The sequence below is a fragment of the Cynara cardunculus genome, assembly GCF_001531365.2.
Source record: "Cynara cardunculus var. scolymus isolate 2C chromosome LG 9, CcrdV1, whole genome shotgun sequence".
NCBI classification, from domain to species: Eukaryota; Viridiplantae; Streptophyta; class Magnoliopsida; order Asterales; family Asteraceae; genus Cynara; species Cynara cardunculus.
The window spans coordinates 7,258,144-7,281,496 of NC_037536.1; the positions used below are offsets into that span (position 1 = coordinate 7,258,144).

The window sequence follows — 23,353 nt, forward strand, 5'->3', positions numbered from 1 at the left end:
ATGCATCAACAAACGATATTTTATATGTAAAAAATGGTTTTTAAGAGTTTTTATCAAATTTTTATAATATAGTATATATATATATATATATATATATGTGTGTGTGTGTGTGTAGGTAAAAGTGAGAACAATAAGAAGGGATTTGTACCTTTATAATCACTTTTAATCTCACCTTCATCCAATGAATTGTGTTTGATATAGAACTTGATATGGTACATCTCATTAATGTTATTCAATTAGGATTGATCCAAAAGTGGATATCTTTTTCACCCTTCAAACCATAATTTTCATTTTCGTTGAAACTCAACCTTAAATATATTATTGCATCTTGATGTCCCATTTGACACGACACAAAACTAGGACATGATTGAACAGTACCCCAACATCATAGGTGAAACAAAAACAAGAAAGATGAGACAAAATTAATAAGTTACTAAATTGCTAACCGTAAACTTTTCACAATTCTTTCAGTTCGGTATTCTGGTCCACCGGCCAAAGAACCAGCTTGCCCATATCTAGTAGCTATCCTGGTCTGAAAACTCTACAACTTAGACGATGGGTTCAACTCTTTATAAAAGCTTGAGGCAATCATACAATCACCATCTTAAAAGGCATCAAAATGTAATAGTTATAGCAGTGGCTTTCCAATATCAAATACCAAATATTATTAACATAAAAGAAAATCATGAACCCATAAATGTCGACCGACCACTACGTACTAAAACACGAGATGCGGCAACAACAAAACTCAAATCTACAGTTCACTATAATTGCGCCAAACTGCACGAAATTCCTCACGGAATGTATTCAGACGTGCTTTCAGATTAGGTGTTCGAAAGCTTGCATGCAGCACCGTACCTGCATCAGATGCCGTAGATCAAGTTACCAATTCAAAAAAAAATCCTTCTTGATATTATATATTTACCGATCAATTAATGAACAAAGGTCATGTAGAACTTACCAAGAAGGCCAATCGTAAGTGCCCATAACAAAGTCAACAGCCCACAAGAAACAAACCATAGAATGAAACTAGCTGCATACAAATGACACAAGAGTTTATGACAGATAAATCTTTTTGTTCGAGTATATAGTTGTAAAAAGCATCAGAGCCTTCTTCATCTATTTTTCCTAGGGTAGAAGCAAATTTTGCGTACATCCTACCCCTAACCCTACCTCTTTGTGAGATATAATGGGTTAGATTGGTTTGGTTTTTTAAATTAAAAGTGCCAGAAATATTTAACGTACCAGCAGAGAATAATGACACAAACACCCAGCGAGGTCGTCCACATATATAAATTGCTCTCTTAGACGAAGGGCGCCCACGAATAACAGGCCTTTAAAAAGTCACAGATAGCTATATAACATGCATTTCCACATATACATTTAATAAGAAAAATAACTAGGCAAGGAAGCTCACGTTAGTGGAGGTCTCATTTTTGCTGCTAAATGTGGAGAAACCCGCCTGACAGTTCTCGTTACCTTTTCACTAAATGTGCCTGCGAAGCTGTAAACCAGTCATCAGAATAGTTGACGATAGTAAGTCAAGAAAGAAGATGGACAGACCTACTACTCTGCCCCAAGGGATAGAGAGGGTGTTTCAAGACTTGTAAAAAGGTTTTGAGAGAAGGCCCTGTGACCAAAAAATGGTTCCAAGAGTTTGAAAAATGTTTGAGAGAAGAAAATGATAAAAAGATAAATGATAGAAACACAGGTTAGCATGGTCGAAGAAAGAGTAACATCAAAGAATAATAAAGCACGCAAGGACAACAAAGACCTACGAGAAGATACGAAACCAGTAAACTAAGGGCGAAGTAGCGGTCGACCTGCTAACCCTCCCCCACCCTACGGCTCTGATGCCTAGATGACCATCCACCGCCCTCCTAACAGGTGCCAACAACTATTTCCAACAAACGGTCTCAAATCACTGCAGTCTGCCAGTTTTCCCTCTCTCAATCTATCCGTAACAGGCACTACTCCCAACTCTGCTCGAAAGACCTTGTTCAGTATCTTGTCTAACATGGTCCGGCCACATGTCCATCTGAGCATCCTCATTTCGACCTATTCTTCCTCCCTAGCGCCTTCTTTGTCATGACTAACAAGACTTGGTAACTCACTACTGATTTATATATTTTTAAGTGGCTTTGCTTCTTTTACAACCTCTTTCCCTCCCTCCTTACAAACTAAATTAGAAAATAGTGATCATAGTTCCCGAAAGCTCCATGGGTTTATAAGGGTTGAGAAGGGAACCCTTTGTAGTTTGTATACAACAATTTCCTAAAGTTCACAGTTACATTGTTTATGTGCCATACACCAGTCACCAGTGACCTTCCAGTAAAGAGTAAGGTGCCGTTTACCAAACGCTTACCCGGGTAAGCGCTTACCAAGTCACTTTACTTTACCGGATAAATATGGCAAGGACTAAGAATCTTACCCGATAAGAGCGAAGGCAAGAATCGAGAGTCTTACCTGGTAAGTGAGGACGAGGACTCTTACCATGGTTAGCGCTTACCGGGATAAATTGTTGCATACATGCGTTTTAGTGAATAAAATCTTACCCAATAAGTAAGCGATAGTGTTGAATTTTACCGATAAGTGCTTACCGGGTAAATGTTTAGGTAAACGGCCCCTAAGCTTACAAGGTCTCCTCCGAATTCGATCATTTGAGAAGCAAAAAGGAGAAAGATGGATGGAATGGAGGCGCAAGTTAAGGAGTAATGGAAAGATGGTTGGATACTTGGGACGGTGTCCTACAACTAGTGAACTTTTAGCTAATTAATCACCTAAGTAGAGATTTAAGTGGATCGTTTTAATACACAAATATGTATATAGACATACTCATGTATACATACGTATACACGCACATATATATGTATATTAAGAATTAAAAGAAATCGATGAATGTGTCCCGACCAAGCAACGAATGGCTGCGCTCCAGCTCACTCAAGTCAAGAATGGGACGGCAGTAGTCCGCCAGCAAAAATATAAATATATGTATATGTTATATGTACGTATAATTGTATACATATATTTATATGTAGATATGTACGTATGAACGTATATGTATACATGTACATATGCACATATGCATACACATGCGTTCATCTCTACACATATATGGACAAATATCATATGCATGCACATGTGTATATAGGGTTGGGTTTGGTAAGAATGAGAGTTATGGTGAGAAGGGTGAGAAGGGATCTCCACCCTTGGATCAATCCTAATTGAAGATCAACACTAATATGGTGCACTGAGATGCACCGGATTAATTCTTGTGATAAAGAGCAATTCATGGGGTGGGGCGAGATTAAAAATGAACAATGGTTCAGATCCCTTCTCACACTTCTCACCTTAACTCCTATTCTCACACGATCCTTTGTCTGTGTATATATGCCTATATGTATACATACATATATAGAGGTAGGTTCATACGAGAATGATACCAATTTAAGAAAATAAGAGAATGACCAAATTACGTACAAAATCACATGTGATTTTACATTAACGGCCAAAAAAGTGTGCGGACGACCCTATGGCTGCATGGCAAGGTCGCTTGAATCAAATATGATTTTGTAGGTGATGTTAGTGTAAAATCACATGTGATTCGACCATTCTCTAATTTTCTTAAATAGGTACCATTCTCGTATAAACCCGACTCTACATATATATACATATACATTGGAGAAAATCATATGGAACCTCAAAAATGTTGAGAACCCACAAGGACCAATCTCAATGTATTGTTCCACATGTATTCATTTCATCTAAGGCTAGGATTTAAAGTATTGTTTTAAATGGAATTTGTTTCACAATGCGAAACAGCACTGATGTTTAACAGCACTGCTTCACATTGCAAGACAATACATGTTTCATAGCACTGCTTCACATTGCAACACAATACATGTTTCACTTTGCAAGACAATACATGTTTCACTGGTTCTCAACATTTTTGAGGTTCTCATTGATTGTCCTTTATACATGATAAGCACGTATGTATACCTACATATGTATATGTATATGTAGGGTCAGGTTCAGGGAAAACTGTAAAAAAATGAAAAGCTGAGAAACACTCTGGTAACTGTTCATCTAAACAGTATGCACATGTGCATACAAGTAACTTTTAAGCAATTTGTCCAGTATGTGCATGTGCATAACATGCACACGTGCATAAAAACAACGAAACAACTTCAATTACTTGTATGCACTTGTGCATACCGTCCAAATAAACGGTTACCAGGGTGTTCCTCAATCTCACTTTTTTGGGAGGTTTTCCCCTGAACCTCCCTCTGTATATGTATTGTGTATATATACACATAATATAGATACATATACCTATAGATGTGTATACATGTATGCATACACGTGCGCCACATATATGTGTGAATGCACACATCTGCATAGAGATGTATCTACACATGTACATGCAATAATGCATACATATTTGTATGTATATAAAGTTATAAAACAAGTTTCAGAAAAGGCGATATATCCCTGCTTAATCTTTTGAAAGGCAGTCTGCAACAGGTTGCTAATTGAAGTGGGGCCAGATGTTGAAACGTACATATGGCCGCTTAAATGACCCTAAGCGGGGAATTTTAGAACATTGCCTCAAAACCATGATGCAAAGATAAACAAATGGAGTGACCTCTTAGCACTTAATTGTACAAGAGGGAACAAGACAGATGCACTAAACGGTTCATCTTAAAGTTCAAAAGCATCATTGTTTTCAGATTATTTGAACATATGAGAACTTTATTTCTTTAAATTGTTTTTTAAACTATGTAGATACAAACAAAATTATCTAGAATACCATCACCAAAATTCATTAATGATTGTTCACTTGTTGTAAAGAGGAAAGATTCTTAGTTTGGACAAAAACAATTTCTGAACCAGGGTCAATTAACTTTTAAACGGAAACTTTACAAGGATGCTCAACTTATTATCCAATTAATAAGGCATTCTGATCAATTCCCTGCCTATCTTGATTAATCATGCTTAATCTCCTACTCCCTCTCAATTCTAAGTCTAATTAATAGGGTACTCTGATTAATTCCTTTCATCCTGTTTAATCATGCTTGATTACTCCTCGACTCTTCAAATGTTCACGCATTGATTAATTGTTAATCGAAGAATCAAGAGGGAAAAAAACAGATTGATTAGTTGCTAACCAAAAAACTGAGGAGCAATTAACGTACAGCCTGCTGACAAAGCAGCCCTAAGCAGAAAGTTTTTGCAAACATGCTGGTGCTGCCAATGTTGAGTCAAAAAAGGCAGCGGGGCTAAAGATGGAGGCTTAGAAAAATAATTAGTAGTGAGAAGTCTACCTGACAACATGCAATATGTAAATAGATTGACAGAATATTACCCAAAAAAATATTTAAGTTCCAACAAGGGAAACCCTAGCATAAACATGGGTTCTGCTGTTCTGGGCAGAGGGCTGCCTTATAAATAATGCATACATCATGGGTTCTGGGCCAAGGATTGAATGCAAATTAAAAGGGAAACCCTAGCATAACCAGACAAAATATATGTCTGCATACATGATATACACGTAACAAATCAGAGAGTACATTGAATAAAGCAGATGGAAGAACTAATAGGCTGGAATTCGAAAAATTTGGAAAGCGCCAGGTAAATAATTCTATTAAGTTCTAGAGGTTAGCCAAGTATAGAAACTGTATGGGTTCAAAAGCCAGCAGAGAATACCACAAAGATAAACTATGGACTGTCAGAAATTGCAAAGGATGCTTCAGGTCAGAGGGTTAAGCACACAAGCTGTCAATTAGGTGACACCTTAATAACTATGAAAGCATCCTACAATTGGCATTTGGCAGTGACACCCCTAAATATTTCCAATTCAACAGTTAATGCAGAAAAGGATATGTCTTGAACTCTTGATGTAGCACTATCTTATCAAACGGATATGTTTCTTCTGTTCTTCCTACTGTGGTTATATATGGTTTATATTACAAATAAAATATATGCCCTTATGAGTTCTATATCAAACATAAATCGGTGGCCGTAGCCCTGCTTTCTGTAGAAAGGTTTTCCATTTTACAATGGGAAAAGTTCAAAAAAACCCAACAAACTTTTCCATTTTGAATGATTTAATCCCTAAACTATTTTTTTGAATGAAAAAACCATTAAACTTTCTCATTTTAAATGAGTAAGTCCCTGAACTATTTTTTTTGAATGAAAAAACCATTAAACTTTCTCTTTTTGATTGATTAAGTCCCTGAACATTTTTTCAATAAATAAACCATCGCACTTTTAAAAATTGGTCATCTACATCCTTTTAACCCAAAAAGGTTACATTAACCGACTAGTAAAAATTTGATAGTTTATTTATTCTTAAAAAAAAATCAGGGTCTTATTGATTCAAAATGTGAAAGTTTCATGGTTTTTTCATTCAAAAAAAATAGTTCAAGGACTTAATCATTCAAAATGAGAAAGTTTAATGGTTTTTTCATTCAAAAAAATAGTTTAGGGACTAAACCATTCATAATAAGAAAATTTGTTGGGTTTTTTTGGACTTTTCCCTTTTACAATAAATAATGAGTGTTATTATGGTATAAGTCTGTCCATTGCAAACAACTACACTGTTGAAGCCAGAATTAGTTTCTTACTCATCATTTTGGTTATCTTTTGTAATAACTGGGTTCTGGTTATCACCTGAGGTAATTATTATGTGATATATGATTAATTGTTATAACTGATCATTTGGATACATGCTTACATAAGATTGATATGTGAGTATGTGTATATTTTTTCATGCATGGAAATATATGCATGTTTAAGGTGTATGCATATGTTGTGTGTATATATGGATTTATTCTATATGCATATGCATGCATGAGGGTTATGATGGATAACCGCCTTTCCATAAAAGAAAGTGATAAGGTGAAAGGAAAACTTCTTGCCACTTTTGGAAAGAATTGAGAGAGAAAAAGTTTATGTGGGTTTTGATTGCTAGCTGAAGTTGGATTCGTATTTGCTATTTCATCTTCAACTTCTGAATTTGCATAAGGTGAGTGTTTATTCAAACAGCCTTTGCATATGATTTAATTATTGGGTTTTAGTTTTGAGATGATGATATATTGAAAATATTGTATCTGCTCTTGCTCATCTTCATTGATCGGATTGGAATTGTCCGGCCATTGTGTTGTCCGGGTTAGTATAGTATGCCTAAACTATTGAAATTTGTGTCCGGACATAGTATTGTCCGGTGAGGGCATGTCCGGTCACTATATTGACCGATGAGAATTGTATGACCAGATATTGTTGTCCGATAAAGGTGTATTCGGACGAGTGTTGCCCGGATGGAGGATCTTGTGTTTGACCGATTTGCTTGTGTCCAGACACTATGATGTCCGGAGAGAGTATGTGTCCGGTTATGAGGTTGTTGTTTTAAAAATAGTTAAGGATCGTCCGGGTATGAGAGTCCGGCTAAGTGTTGTCCAGACAATACATGTGTTGTCCGAATAGGCTTGTCCGAACAAGTATTGTCCGGATGTGAGTTAACATAATGTGGTATTTGTTGAACTTGAGTTTTTGATATTGGGATTCTCACAATTAACATTTGTTTGGGTTTAAAATTTGTTATATTGTGAAAAGGGGTATTTTATATCTTTTAAAATGGAAAAGATAACGTTTCTACCAGACGTGGTGACGTAAGTCTGTTCTGGTTAGAAACTATATATTGGGAAATGTTTCTTCCAAACGTGGTGACGTAAATCTGTTCTGGTTAGAAACTATATTTTGGGAAATGTTTCTTCCATACGTGGTGACGTAAGTCTGTTGTGGTTAGAAATTATATTTTGGGAAATGTTTCTTCCAGACGTGGTGACGTAAGTCTGTTCTGGTTTGAAACTATATTTTGGAAATCGTTTCTTCCAGACGTGGTGATGTAAGTCTATTCTGGAATGAAACTTTGTTTTAAGAGGTAGTTCCCCCGACATGGTGACATTTGTCTGTTCTGGCTTGGAACTGGGTGTTGGGTACTTCCAGACGTGGTGACGTAACTCTGTTCCGGTAAGGAACCCTGTTTTAAAGAAAAAATAAGGGTGGCATATCAAGGAGAGGTGTACAAAGGGTATTGTAGGTGTGGGTATTATTATAACTCTTGTTATCATCACTATCAGATACAATAACTATCAATTGGCATTTTTTGTGACTTGATGATCTAGAGATATTGTTCTATTTAAAAATAATAATTTTGACGTTATTGAAAAGGGGAAAATGATTTGTCATCAGAGGCTTTAATTGCCTAAGTATTCTATCAAATTTAAACATATGTGAGAATGATACAGAGGGGCTCTGGTTGGTCTTTTAGAAGGACCAGAGGACTTCTGGTTATGTGGAAAGACTTTAAAATATTTATAAATTAGAAGCTCTGTATGTATTGTACAGAATCTCTGTATCTTAAAAATAGTTATTTCTCATTATCTGAAGCTCTATACCCGAGCTCTGTGTTTGAGCTCTGTATCAGAGTTATGTCTTTTTAAAATTTATCCTTTCTTCAAAAATATTTATAAATAAAGTTAAGAGTTAGAGGAGCTCTGATTCTAGTTTATCCATCTTGTAAAATTAAGGTAGATTCTTTTTGGGCCAAAGACTTTGTTTGGTCCAGAGGATCTCTGGTTGGGTATTGTTTCATTTGGATACAGAGGCTCTGGTTAGTAGAGCCAGAGGCTCTGGTTATCAAGGGCAAATAAGCTCTGGCCCATTGAGCTAGAGGGGCTCTTGCCCGTTGAGCAGAAGAGTTTATGGCAACTCTGTTAAGGGATCAAAAGTTCCAATATGTTGTATTTGTGCTATGTATTTGTAGAAATCTGTTGGCTTTATATTTTGATTATCAAACAGATTGCATGTTTTTGCTGAAATGCATTTATCTCTACGTAAAAGATGTTTTATCGGGTTTTGGTGATTTTCACCCTGCATTTGCAAAGAAAGGATTTACTCACTAGACCTTCCGGTCTAACCCTCATTTTGTGTTTCAAAAATGTGCATTGCAGGATCTGCGGTGTCTCGGGATAATAAGGGGAAGGGGAAAATATAATGATTCCTTATATGTTATCTGCTTCATGAAGATCAGATTGATACCTGAATATTTTGAAGATACATGTTGTTATACATGTAATAGTGCAGGGATATTCTTTTGGAATTTTTCATATGTAAATTCTGTACATATAGAATCCTTGTACTAGTAGGACCTATGTGGTGTAATCTATATTTCTTTTATATGAAATATATGTTATATGCAAATGTGGAGTTTGGGGTGTTACATCTTTCTTAGTTTTAATTGGTTCATGACTGTTTCTATAGATATTCTGCTAATAGCCAAACAACATATAGAACTATTTAGTTCTTCTATTTACTCAGTTTATTACTCCCTTGATCCAAAAAAAATTACAATGTTTGGCTTGGTATGTAGTTTGATAAAAGTTTTTGACTATACTCAAGTACCTACAATACCTCTTTAAGAGACAAAATTGAGAAACTTATGGACCATAACGAATCTCACTAACATCAAATGATATTGCTGATGAACAAAAAGATAAATGTGGAAAGAATTCTTTAAATAAAGAGAAAAATTTGCATATTCTTAAACACAAATATAAACCGTTGCTTTTTTGGACAAAGAGAGTACTATTTTTTTATACCCCAAATAAAATTAAGACTTCTAATTACTTTTAGCATTCACATTAAATATAGTAATCTCAAATTGGTTTGATGTCATCGTGTATTAAGGGTGTAGAATCAGAAGTTTTCTCCGAATCATAAACCTGCAAGATGCAATCTCCTGTTGGATATTATGAGGGTCTAGATAACCTACCGTTCTTGTTGAGAAAACTAGACACCCTAGTGCCAAAGAAAAACTTTTGTACACCCTATATCTCTTTTCACCTGGTTTTACTCATTGGCTAAAAGGCAATCATAGAATAATAAAACTTCACTAAAAGCAAGATGGCCAAAGTGGGAGTAAGCACCCTGTAAACATCTGACTTCATGATGCAGGGAAGATTTTTAAGAAGAACAATAACATGAAAATTAATAAAATGATCTAGGTTTATGGGGTTCACAGTTCATACTAAATAAACATTAGGGTGGCTCAAGTGTCACCCAGGATAATCTAAGGATCTTACTGATATCACACAACCAAAGAGCAAAGTCACAAGCTTTTATTTCAACCATCTAATAATCATTATTGGGGATTACAGCTTATAAAACGACCAATCATCCTAAAGATGAAACTACTTGCTATCCACAAGATGATAAGAATAAATGATAAAGATCTTTACTAACAGTTATCTTATACACGACTTATTGTTGCTTTAATGTTACAATCCTTAATCAGGCCCAAGGGATAGCAAAACTCAAAAAGATACAATACGTCAATCCCCGCTCCTTACCAGCAAGAGGTTTCAGTAGCATGACATGGATAGAAGCTATGATATGAACAATTGAACATATGGATAAGATCATCATATATAACACAAAAATTTCAGTGACAAAATTTTACAGACCATGGGCTTCCTTGCAGAAAAGTGAAGCCGGAGTCTGTGACAATCATCTAACAAAATATACACCAGTTTGAATAACTGTAAAATTAGTAACATACGTAGCAATACATGTGCAGAGCAGCATACCTGTCATTTAAGAAAGCTACTGTCAGAGCAGTTAACATGGCAGCAAAGATAGCAAGTGGCCTCCAGAGAAATCCCAATCCTGCACTTGACAAAATTCAAGATTGTAATGTATGGAATAATAACAAAAACTATCAGGAAACTGGACTTTCAAATTTTTCCAATCAACTTACCAAGAATGAGGACGATCATGATGAAGTAATTTGTCCGGTAGCTGCAGGACGCATAAAATTGTTAAACCTACTTATAACCAAGAGCAAAACCTTGCCAGCACAAAGTTTCCTACTACAAAAACAACAAAGCTTTTTAGGTTCATTATACATCATCCATAAGCATTATATCCATCAAACCCATATACATGAAACTTATGGTCATCCCCAAAAAGTTAATATGTGGCATTAAGGGCGACCTCCCACCTTCAGAAGAAAAAAAGAGCAGCCCAGTGTACAGCTTGAGCAAAGAAAGAACAAGCATATAAGCTTCAAAACTAACGAGTAATCTAAGAACAAATTCAGTGTTTCTCTATATTGTTCCTTTTTTCACTCCTGAATTTAGTTTCATCCAAACTCGAAGAGACAACAACTAATTCAATAATCAGCAACTACAAAAGAATAGAAGACTTTTGGAAGTGCGTACAACCAATAAAGCAGCAGGGATCTTCAGCTCCCATTTTGAAAAGAAAAAAACAAAACATCTCGATTTACAAAAAGACGATCATATCGTAAACTGCAAACCATTAAAAACCTAACTCGAACTAGCTTGGTCATCCACAGGAAAGGTTACAATTACAAAATTTGGGGGTTATAATTTCTAGTCCGCAATCTAATTTCCACCGAGCCGACAAGTTTTACAGAAGAAATACAAGATATTCGAATTAAATCAACGTTCTAACAAAATATCACAATTATTAGGGCTTAATTCCTCTAATCCCATAAATCAAATTTCCATCTTGATTGTAAACAGAACCAAAATAAAACTCAACGGTGAGTGAATACTTAAAAGATAAAGATGAAAACAGGAACATACTAGTAGAGATTACACTTGAGGCGACTGTTCCATTTATTAGATGAACGAGGGACAGTAAATCGGGAAAAGAATTCATTGAGAGGACGAGGAGGTGATGACCAATCAACTTCCCTAAGTGCTTCGATCAGATCTTCCGTTGTTACAGTTCCCCAATCCATTTCTTTGGTTGTTGGATCGAGCAAGAAAATCCCAAAGTATCAGATCACAAATCCGCAGACAAAAAATGTAAGAACAATCAAGAAGAATACAACATACCCGTAGCCGTAAGTAACTTGAAGTAGAGGTGGAGTAAATAAGAAGAAATAAAAAAATGTCTGAGCCCGGGTTCGAACCGGGGACCTCTAGTGTGTGAGACTAGCGTGATAACCGACTACACCACCCAGACACCCGTGTTAGCTTTTTCTTTATTATTTATTTATCTCAAATTAATAAATCTACCCTTTTTGGTCCCTATTTATGTTTTAACTAATTCTTTCTCTACGTTACGTTCTCAAAACAATTTTAACAAAGAAAATAGTGAGAAATGGTTTTTGAAATCTTTTTAAAAGAGAAGGAAAATAATCAGGGACGGATCTACTAAAGACCGAGCAGGGTTCCGTGCACTAAATCATTTGATTATCGTCAAGGAAAAAACTGTAGACGTCTTAAAGGTGCACTCGCTTGATTTTAAAGGTTCCCTTATAAATCTATAGCCAAAATAAGGGGTTGGCATGATGGTTTGCTTGATTGAATTAAAGCTCCTAGCATAATCAGGTTTGGGGTTCCATTTCCACTTGCATATTTTTTCTGTTGTTAAAAAGTATAAATATGGACGGACCTAGGTTTGTGGTATAGGTGGCACGTGTCATCGTATTATTTCTCTGCCGAAAGGTAAAAAAAATAGGTTTCGTGAACGGTGCAACCGTATTAATTTGTTATGTGCCATCATATGTATTTTGAAACTACAATGAGAACAAATTTTATTTGGTAGAGTTGGTTTGCAAATCTTTTATTCCACCTCACACCAAAGTTCGAATACTGTTAGTGTCATTTTTATAGTCAAATAGTGTCACTGTTTGAAAAAAAATTATGTATATTTGTTTCTTATAGTCAAATGGTGTCATCGTTTAAAAAAAAATTCTAGGTCCGTCCCTAACTAGAAAGAGGGAGTATGTTTTTAAAGAATGCCATCGTAATGTTTCGTTATATACCCTTATATTCGCAGAACTTTTATAATAGAAATTTAAGTTGATTTAGTTGCTTTATAGAGCATGATTAAAGTCTTGTTTGCAGGGGTTTGAATCTTGCTATTATTAAAACACTTATTTTTTATCTTTTAATTGGGGTTCTTTTTTATAACTTTTGTTTTAAAAACAAATTTGGATTGAGGAAGATATGAAGAATCGAACCGAGGCCCTTTACCTTGGACATACAAAACAGCTAATCAACTCAGTTGTTGCACGCCTCGCTTAGGCATGGGAATGGGTTCCGATCCGTCGGGGACAGAGGATTTTCCGCTAAATCAGGTATGGGGACAGAAACAAGTATGGTACTTCCCGTCCCGCCCCGCCCCGCCCCGCCTTGTTCCCGTTATATATATATATATATATATATATATATATATATATTATACACACACACACATATATATATTTCAACTAAAGCGGTAATTCATAATTTTCTATTTTTTTACTAGGTTTATAATCTAAAATTGTTACTTTTTGGGCGTTAATATGTATTATATTGGATGTCAAGTCAAAATACAATTATTCGATAAGTTTTGTATATTACTCGATATGGTTTTATATTTCTCATTATCCTTTGGTACATGTGACTTTAAGTTTTCTTGGATTAAATTGATTTTTTTTGTTTTAGGTTATTAGTTCTTATATGATGTTGTGGTTTTTTTTGTATTAAATTAAATTCATTTTGGTTTTAGGTTTATTGAAAATGTTTGAGATCTAAACATGTATGGTCTATCACAATTTAATTCAAAATAACTTATATAAACGGGAAAAAATTCCCTTTGAAAAAATATATTTCCCCGTTGGGGATGGGGATGTGATTATATTTCCCGACGGGGACGGGGATAGAGATAACTAATCGAGGACGGGGATTGAAGTCCCCGCCACATTCTCATGCCTAGCCTCGCTAAATGCACAATAAGGTTTAAATTTATAAACCTAACTTAAACCAGTAAATGGGTAAGTCGGGTATCGTTTTTCTCAGGGAGTCAGTGGTCAAGCTAATTATTTGTGTTAACTGGATACACATGCTCATGAAGATATGCTACTCAACTTATTCAGTTTAAGCTCAAAGACTAAAACTCAAAACCGTAATCTACTTATCACAATTAACACCGACCAAATCAAGCTTTTAGGAAGAATCGCATTAAAATTAAGAAATAAATAAGTAGAAAATCTTTTGTCACTTAGATATACTGCTCAATTAAATCAGTTTAAGCTCAAAGATTAAGACTCATAATCGAAACCTGCTTATCACAATTAACACTGACCAAATCAAGCTTTTAGGAAGAATGGCATTAAAACTAAGAAACAAATAAGTAGAAAATCTTTTTGGATTTTTTTATAAAGAAAAATTAAAAAGAACAAAATTCAGAAAACGAGTTCTAACGATGAGAAAAAAGCAAGGTTAACCGTCCGTTACTAACCCAAATGTTTCACCAATTTGGTTAATTTTCACAAGATATACAATTTTAAATGCATCGCCTGAACAAACATGCTAAGGGACCGATCTGACCCTCGACATAGTCCATGTCTATCCAAACCAACTGTCCTCCCACCTATACTATTGGGTTCAACACGATCAGGGTATACCAATGGACTATTCAAGTTATGCCAACCAATTACTAAAACACGTTTAATTTAAACACATATAAATATATCATATATTAAACATTAAGCCCCGACAAAAAACCTGTCACATTATGTCTCAAAACGACATATCCATACTTTTTATGCAAATTAAAACCAAAATATAACAAACAAAAACAGATCAGATTGGATTACACAAGGGTTTTTAAAATTCACGTCAGGTCAACCTCGAAGGAATTAGCCTTGCATTATTGTGCTTGAAAATTCGATGTTTTCAGAATGCTTGTGCATCATCCAAGCAACAACGGATGCAAGATTAAACAAGAAGTATATGAACAAGCAGCTTGGATGGGCAACAGAACACAGAAACAAAGAAAAGAAGACGGTTGTTGGGATAAGAAAAAACAAAGAAGCATAATATAACACAAGGAAGAGAACAGAAGACAACTCTGGAAAAAAAAGGAACCCAAGAGCCATCCAAGCCATTAAATCGAAAATCAACGAAATACAAAAAAAATAGAGTATAAGAAATTACACCAGAAAAATAGTGAAGATATAGGCTTGAAATAAATATTGAAAACACATTATAACTTAAAATAGCTGTTAATCGATATAAAATGTTAAAAAATTCATTTCTTTTCAGTCATTTATTTATTTATGACAAATTTTGTTGGTACGATAACTAAAAAACTAAGTACCTTTTTTTTCCTATATGAGATATGTTACTGAAAAATCAGGGTAGTATTGGTAACTAGTTAATGTGTATATTTGTCCAAATACAAGATAAGTTCCGGGGTTGATCCTGGATCACCTACTAGTCTCAGTCGTTAAGTGAGCTAAAAAAATCTCCCTCACATTGATATCTTTGGAGGCGGGTTTCGTGTGGAGCTGATTGAGATTGTCGACAATTTACTTTTTGTCCAAATGTCTAAACGGTTAGAATACTTCGAAATATTTTGATGTTTACTTTAAAATAAAACTTTCAAAAGAAAGACGATTAAAAAATAAAACTCATAGTAAATTACAAATTTCATCTTTATGGTTATATGAAAATTTGGATTGGATCCCTCAAACGAACTAATTACATGTATGGTCACTAATATTTCATTTTTGTTATGTATTGGATCATTTGCTATAATGCCGTTAACATTTACTTCATTAAATTAAGGGCATTTTAGTCCTTTTTTGTTTTTTTTCTTGTAAAAATTAAAAAGATATATAACACTTATATTTATAAAAGAAATATAATACTTATTACTATGTAGTTTTAGACACGCAGGCATGAGATTCTCAACAAAGCCCACCTTGTGATGCCCAATGTTCTAAAAAACACGTCTTGGTGTCAGCATGGCGTCGGGCCCAACCTTGTCGCCATGTTAACCCCTTGGCGTGAATATAAGACGTGAAGATCGCCATGGCTATGTTGTTATAAGGTGTGGGAGGAAATTTGTAATTTTTAAAACTTAAATATGAGTAAATCTAAATATAACTTATAGTTTATACGGATCAAATATATAATCAACAAAACAATGAAAAAGAAAAAACCCTAAATTACTTTTTAGCGTACGAAATTGTTTATCACTTTCGTTTGTTCGTTCTTTGATTTCAGTACTTTCATTTTGTTGTTTGATTACCAAATAGGGACTGTAAATACTGACTTTGTTTTTATATTTGATATCATCTTTATAAACTCTGTAAATTTCATATCAAATTATCAATTAACGGTTCTTTTTTTTATTTATCGTTTTTTTATGAATTTAAATTGTTAATAACTTTATCATTATTGTTCAAGACACCAACATAATCACACACACACACACACACACACACACACATATATATATATATACATATATATAGTCTATGTCATGCCTTGGAAAATATCATGAACTCGTGTTGTGGCTTGACCTCGAGGCCACGCCTAACGTAATTTAGAACCTTGGCGATGCCGAGACTCCAGCGAGATCCTAAACTCCGGCGATACCCATCCTTCGGTTCTTCACCATCGAACACTTTCGTCACCGGTTTCCTTGTGCCACCTTGGCGATTCCCAAACTCCGGCTCCCTGTGTACACTTCCAGGCATTCAGTTCTAATCCACAAAATTTGCTAATAGAACTGGATGTAGATCAATCGAGTTTCAAAGGGAGAGAATGGAATCAAGGGATTAGGGTTTCGATTGAGCATTCAACGAGCATTAGTCGAGTCTGAATTGAGCATTCATTGATTTTGGTGCAATGGAGTCAACCGTTCCTAAACCTAGTTGAAGAAGTAATGGTTTTGGCTTATGATTTATGTTTTTGTGTGTTTTCTGGATTCAACCGGTATTTGTGTCATATCAATGGATTTTACTTATGTATAACTTTAGTTGGTTGTAAAAGTTTTTGGTGTGGTGATTTAGGGTATTAATTTTTGAATTTGAAGAAATACAGATGACTCTTTGATTTCTGAAGTTATAGACTCAAGGGTTACTGCACTGTCGTTCACCTTCACAGAACAACGTATAACTGCAATTCACGAAGAACCACACTGGTCACTCCCATTTGACAAATGATTTGTCGGATACCATGAAGAACACTGCACAAAAATCTGGCATGAGAGAGATCGTCATTTTTGTCATGGGATCTCCATAAAATGAGTTATAAAGAAGGGGTTCGGTTTGACGATCAATATATGGTGTTATTTTGGTTGAGTTTTAGTGATTAAGGGTTGGATTTGGGTTAATTCGGTGTGTGTATGTTGTATCATACAGTGGCCGGAGAAGATGACCGGAAACAAAGAAGTGAGCTGGATTTAACCGGAGGAGGCCATACTTAGAGGAGGGAGGAAATGGAAGGGAAGAAGACGAGGGAGAAGGAACAGTGGTGGTCAGGGCCGTCCCTGGGAGGGCGGGTCGGGCGTATGCCAGGGCCCATAAAAATTAGGGGCCGAATTTTTTTTAATATATATAATAATAGTTCAAAAAAATTAGTAAATAGAAAAGATTTTAAAAAATTATTATCTAAATATGACAAGAAATTTTTTTAGTACTAAATTAACTATTAAAGATCCAAACATGTATAAATTAATGTTTTTCTAATTTTTTTTATCTAAAACCGACGTCTAAAACTACTTGTTTCGAAAACTTTGATATATTTTTCATAATTTATCTTCCATCGACTATTTTGATTGTTCCATCCTTGCGTGAATTCTATTTTTATATTAGAATATGTTAGATTTTCTTGTTATTAGCTAACAAAACCTTCATCTCTTGAAAAGATTATCAACCATATGAGACAGTACAACTTATATCTATATTTAGAATAATAAAACTATAATTGTTTTTTCATAGTTGTTCTTTATTATCTAATATTGAGTATATAAATCTTATATACTCTTCTATCTCTAAAAGAAGAATACGATCTCAAACTATCACCAACATGAGTATTTTAAATTTATATAATCGATTATTCCAGAAAAGTTTGTTTTAACCGTAACCCTATGTTCTTGAGCCTTCTTTTACATAGGAAAGAGAAGAAAGTAATGGATGAAGAAAAATATTCTGTTCTCGAGATTTTTTTAGGGAAAGGAAAGGAAAAGAAAAGAAAAAAAAATTATATCAAATTTTATTATTTATTTCATTATTCTCCTTCCTCTCTCTTCTCTATTAAAAACACAAATATAAAAAAAAAAACTTTTTTTTCGTTCTTTCTTTTATTTTTCTTTTCCTTTCTCATTCTTTTCTTTCTTTCCCAAATTTGAAAACATAATATAAAAGTTTAAAATGATGTTAATCTTTCCAAATTCGAAAATATAATATAAAAGTTTAAAATAGTGTTAATTTTCCCAAATTCGAAATATAATATAAAAGTTTAAAATGATGTTAAAAAACATTAACATGAGATGATATGGAAAACTAACATATTTACATTTATTTACATAGTGTCACTCGAAAATCAGAAGAATCAACTTTGTGACCCCAAATGATGTCATTCTATGTACCAAAAGTATATCATATAATGTTTTCGAAGATGGAACAAATTACCGATGCTACATAAAAATGTTATAGTAGATAATATTAATTTAGAAATGAGTATTGATTGATTTTGCCTCTAAAAATACTTGAAAAAACGGTATTATGTGAATTTAATGTTATTTTTGATGATAAAAACAATATATTGAAAAAATATCATACTTATCGAGGGCCCCTTTCTCACATCTCGCCCAGGGCCTAAAAATGTCAGGAACGGGCTTGGTAGTGGTGCAAGTAAAGAGGGAGAGGTGCTTTTCCACGGAAAGTGCAGGCAATGGATTGAGAGTGTGATGAAGATGAATAGGAAATGCAAGAATCGAGAGGCTTACCCGGTAAGTGAGAAAGATGACTCTTACCATGGTTAACGCTTACCGGGATAAATTGTTGCATACGATGCGTTTTAGTGAATAAAATCTTAGCCGATAAGTAAACGATAATGTTGAATTTTACAGATAAGTGCTTACCGAGTAAGTATTCAAGTAAACAAAAATATGATCTACCAAAAAAAAAGGGAAAAGGGCCGAAATATATTAAAGAAGAAACCACATGTAATGATGTGGCATCTTCTCAAAACAAGAAAATGTTTTATCTTTTTTCTCCTTTTTTCAAGTTTTTCCTACCTCAATATTAGTTTTTGATTTTTAATATTCACATTTAAGATCCTTTAATTAGGTTGTTTCAACCTATTCATGTTTCCTCTAATAATTACTCTCTTAACTCTCATTATTTCTCTCCATTTGGTTATAAATTTTCATCTTCTCTTCATGGTACACCTCTATAATAATCTCTCAATTCTTCATCTATTCATGTATAATTTTGTGGTACACTTCTATGATAATCTCTATTAATCTTTCAATTTTTTCTCTCTATTCAGTTATAAATTTGTGGATGTTATTTGCATTTTTGTTTATTTGAGGTGTCATTCAATAAGACAAATCATGGTATGAGTTTTTGTTTATGTAAGTATAATATTTCTTTTTTTAGTCGGAGACATTCACATTATAGTTGGAATTATGGATTTCTTTTTGTGTGGATAAAGTGGCATATGAATCATTGAAGAAACAATTTAACATTGTTTAAGCATAATATCTCTCTTAACCTCTCAATTCTTCCTCTCTATATAGATTTTTTTGGAGGTGATTTGTACTTTTGTTTATTTGAGGTGTCATTCAAGAAGAGAAAAATGATGAGGGTTTTTGTTAATGTAAGTATATTATTTTCGTCTTTTAATTGGAGACATTCACACTAAAATTGGAATTATACAAGCATATGAATCTCTCAATTCTTCCTCACTATTCAGTTATAATTTTGTGGAGGCGATTTGCATTTTTGTTGATTTGAGGCGCCATTCAATAAGACAAATCATGTTATGAGTTTTTGCTTATGTAAGTATAGTATTTCGTCTTTTAGTTGGAGAATTCACACTAAAGTTGGAATTATGTGTAGGCATATGAATTTTTTTTGTCTGTGGATAAAGTGACATTAATCTTTGATGAAATAAGGTAGCATTGTTTAGCATAATAATCTCTCTTAATCTCTCAATTCTTTTTCTTTATTCAGTTTTTGTGGATATGATTTTTTTTATTGATTTGAGACATCATTCAAGAAAACAATTATAGTTTTTATGTATATTTAAATCATTTTTTTATTTAAGCTAAAATCAAACTCTATATATAATTAACATTGGAATCAATATAATACATATATTTTATTTTACATAATTTTATTAAAACCTCCATTTTCAGGATTTTTTTTATACATAAACTAAACTATGAACTGTTTAAAACAAATCTAAAAAACTTAAACAAGTCAAATGAAAAAATAACACATCAATCAGACTTTTATATATCTAAAATGATCATAATACTAGCTATTATTGTCACTTTATGCAATCGCATGTAGAAAAAAAGGGTTGCAAATGAATGTATCATGAAATAATATAAACAAATTGTAAAAATATTCAACAATTATGTCAATGTAAGTAACAACACAATGTTTGCTTGATGAATATAAGTATTTTATGAGAATATATGTAAAAGATAAATTGACACGTATTATGATAAAATAATTCTCTTAATACATCTCATGATTATAATCAATATTTTTACATTTTTTTTATGATTTTGAACCAATTACAAAGTTTGATATAATATAAGATTGATATATAAGACTTATTAATTATATATATATATATATATATATATATATTAAAAGAACAACAAATAATGATAAGTTAGATTCATATATTAAAGATAATATTGATTATTAATAATTTAATATATAAATGTAATCATCGACTCATTTAGCTAACTTCAGGAAATTTGTAAAAATTTTATTGTTACCGCGCTACGCAGAAGCAACGTCAAACACTAGTAAACAAAAAAAAAAAAAAAAAAAAAGAGAAAACGCGGATTTGAGTGGAGCCGGGTTTGACTTCGTCAGCTTAAGCGAGCCGACTGTCTTTCTCCCGTAACAGGTGGGTGACCCATCATCATTAACTGTCACTTTGATTTCAAATGACAGTCAAAAACAAACTCTCCTTCTCCATCTTTCCCTCCCACGTTCTCCTTGTTCCAACCGCACCCAACATCCCCACCTTCCTTCCGACATTCCTTTCTCTTAAATCACGATCCAGATCCAACCAATTTCCGATCGAATTTTCAGAAATTCAATGGAAGAAGAATGTACGACTCCGAAGCAACCGGAGAATCGAATTCCGGCAGCCACCAAATGTCCACCTACGCCTAGGAAGAAGTCGGCGGCAGGAGGAAGGAAGAAACGGGAGCAGCCGAAGAACGGATATTTCCATCCACCGGAACTTGATACTTTCTTCGCCACTGACGCCGCCGGAAGGAAGGTTTGGGTTTAAGTCGTCGGACGGAATTTTATTTAACTAACCTCATGCTTATACCATACTTAGGTGTAATTTTATTTCATTTATATATTTTATGCAGGTACCCGTTCATACTCTTCTTATTTCCTTCTTTATTTCTTATAAATTAAATATAAATGTATTAGATCGATGTACAATAACCCGTTTTAGGTTATTTTCTCGTGACGCCGGTTTCGATGATACAAAAATATGTCAATTTGGGAAATAAAATGCATTTTTTCGAATGGTATCAACTTTGACTTTGGAGGTGTAAACGTGTCGAATCGAGTCTTAGTCAAGTAACATGCTATTCAATCTTACCTTGAAAATATAATATCAGGCTTGAGCTCGACTCGAGCTCGATTAACTTTTTCAAAAAAGTCGGACTCGAGTTCGAATAACTATTCAATGTTTGAACTCGAGCTCAACGCTTGTTTATTCATCTCAAATTCAAGATCAATTCTCTTTTACTTACTCAAGCTCGATGATTTTATATTTTGATTATATAATTTGTAAACAAATAAATGTGTTTGTATCGAAAAAGTGTATGCTCTCGACTTGTAAGGTTTAATTGAGCTTTTAAATGAGTCGAGTCGAATATTCACTACTAGAAGAACGAGTATTTCCGGTGGACGGAATCCACCGGAAATTTACCGGCAGATTTCCGTGGGACAACAGAAAAGTCAACTTATGTTGACTTCCGCCGAAACCCGCCGGTAAATGTATTATGATAATATTTCCGGCGGATCTCATAATTACTTATTTTAGTCTTGTATTTAAATCTAATTGCAACAATTTACCGGCGGATTTTGTGTTCGACCCATTAAGTTAAATGAGCTTTATTTTATGTTCGAGATCGACTCAAGCTCAAGATAATTGAACTCAAATTTAAAACAAATATAAAAATTAAGACAAATATATAATGAAATAAAATCAATTCAGAGCCAACTTAGAATTTAAGGTAAATAAGATAAATCAATAATAAAATTACAGCAAACTGGCACAAATAAATAAAATACAAACTATATATAAAAGGATGAATAATTCCTCATGGGTGGTGAATAAATAATAAAAGTGGGAAAAATATGGGTTTTATTGAAAATTCCGGTTTAGTCCCTTTAGTTTCAAAATATTTCAATATACCCGTTCTATTTTTAAAACAATTCATAAGAAAACCATTTGAAAAGATAAAAAAATAAATAAACAACTGGGATTAGTCGGCTCGCATAGCGGGTTGGATATTCAGGTTAATCAAAAAAATAAAATAAACAATTGCTAGAAGTGAGATTCGAATCTGAAACCTCTTGGAAGCGGCACCTTTACCAGATTACAACAAACATCTTGCCAGCTTGAGTTTGTGAGTGGGTTCAAGTCTTGCGATAATTGAGTGAATGGATGCATAAGACCCCATATAATTCTTAATAGATCTGTCCTTTATACCTTTAAAAATCGATTTCTAATCGGTTCTTGTGTAGACATTAACTCCTTTTTTGGAGGTATGAAGAACAGGGTCTATTGTGGCCCAAACGGCCAAACTAGTACTTATCCTAAAAAAAATTTGGTTCGGCCTTTTGTTTTTCTCGTTAAATTGATATGTATCTGACACAACTTAGATATCTTTGTTAATTAATTTTAATTAAAAAGCAAAACAATGAAATTGATGTAATTATATGAGTACAAAAAAATGTGCCATGATAAATTAGTTTGCCAAATTAATCTTGATGAACTAGAAGGATATTTGCACAATATAGCGAAATACATCTCGATTTTAATGTTCTGTTTTTTCTTTGTCTCAATCAATGTTATAATAGATTTTATGTGCTTTTGAAAAAACGTAATATTTTTATTTTTAAATAAAATATAAATATGAAGATATGATTAAAAAAATAAAAAAAATTGATATTAGTATCAAACTAATTATTTAAAATTTCTTTTTTTTTGTGTATTTCTTTAATTATTTTTTTATTTTTGGTTTAATAATATAA

At 33.6% G+C, this 23,353-nt stretch overlaps 1 protein-coding gene and 1 non-coding gene across 2 annotated transcripts; both read right to left on the reverse strand.

Annotated features, from left to right (window-relative positions):
• Positions 1–568: 568 nt before the first annotated feature.
• LOC112518222 (PRA1 family protein A1-like) lies at positions 569–11,946 on the reverse strand. The gene is made up of 7 exons (XM_025125842.1): positions 11,673–11,946; positions 10,820–10,860; positions 10,650–10,728; positions 1,418–1,504; positions 1,246–1,334; positions 962–1,033; positions 569–858 (listed from the first exon to the last, which is right to left on the reverse strand). Exons 1-7 carry the CDS (start codon positions 11,828–11,830, stop codon positions 755–757), a joined length of 630 nt encoding a protein of 209 aa, XP_024981610.1. The 5' UTR covers positions 11,831–11,946; the 3' UTR covers positions 569–754.
• A 37-nt stretch (positions 11,947–11,983) lies between these two features.
• On the reverse strand, positions 11,984–12,057 carry TRNAV-CAC. Its single transcript has one exon. It is a non-coding gene; the product is annotated as a tRNA-Val (tRNA).
• Between the last annotated feature and the right edge of the window lie 11,296 nt (positions 12,058–23,353).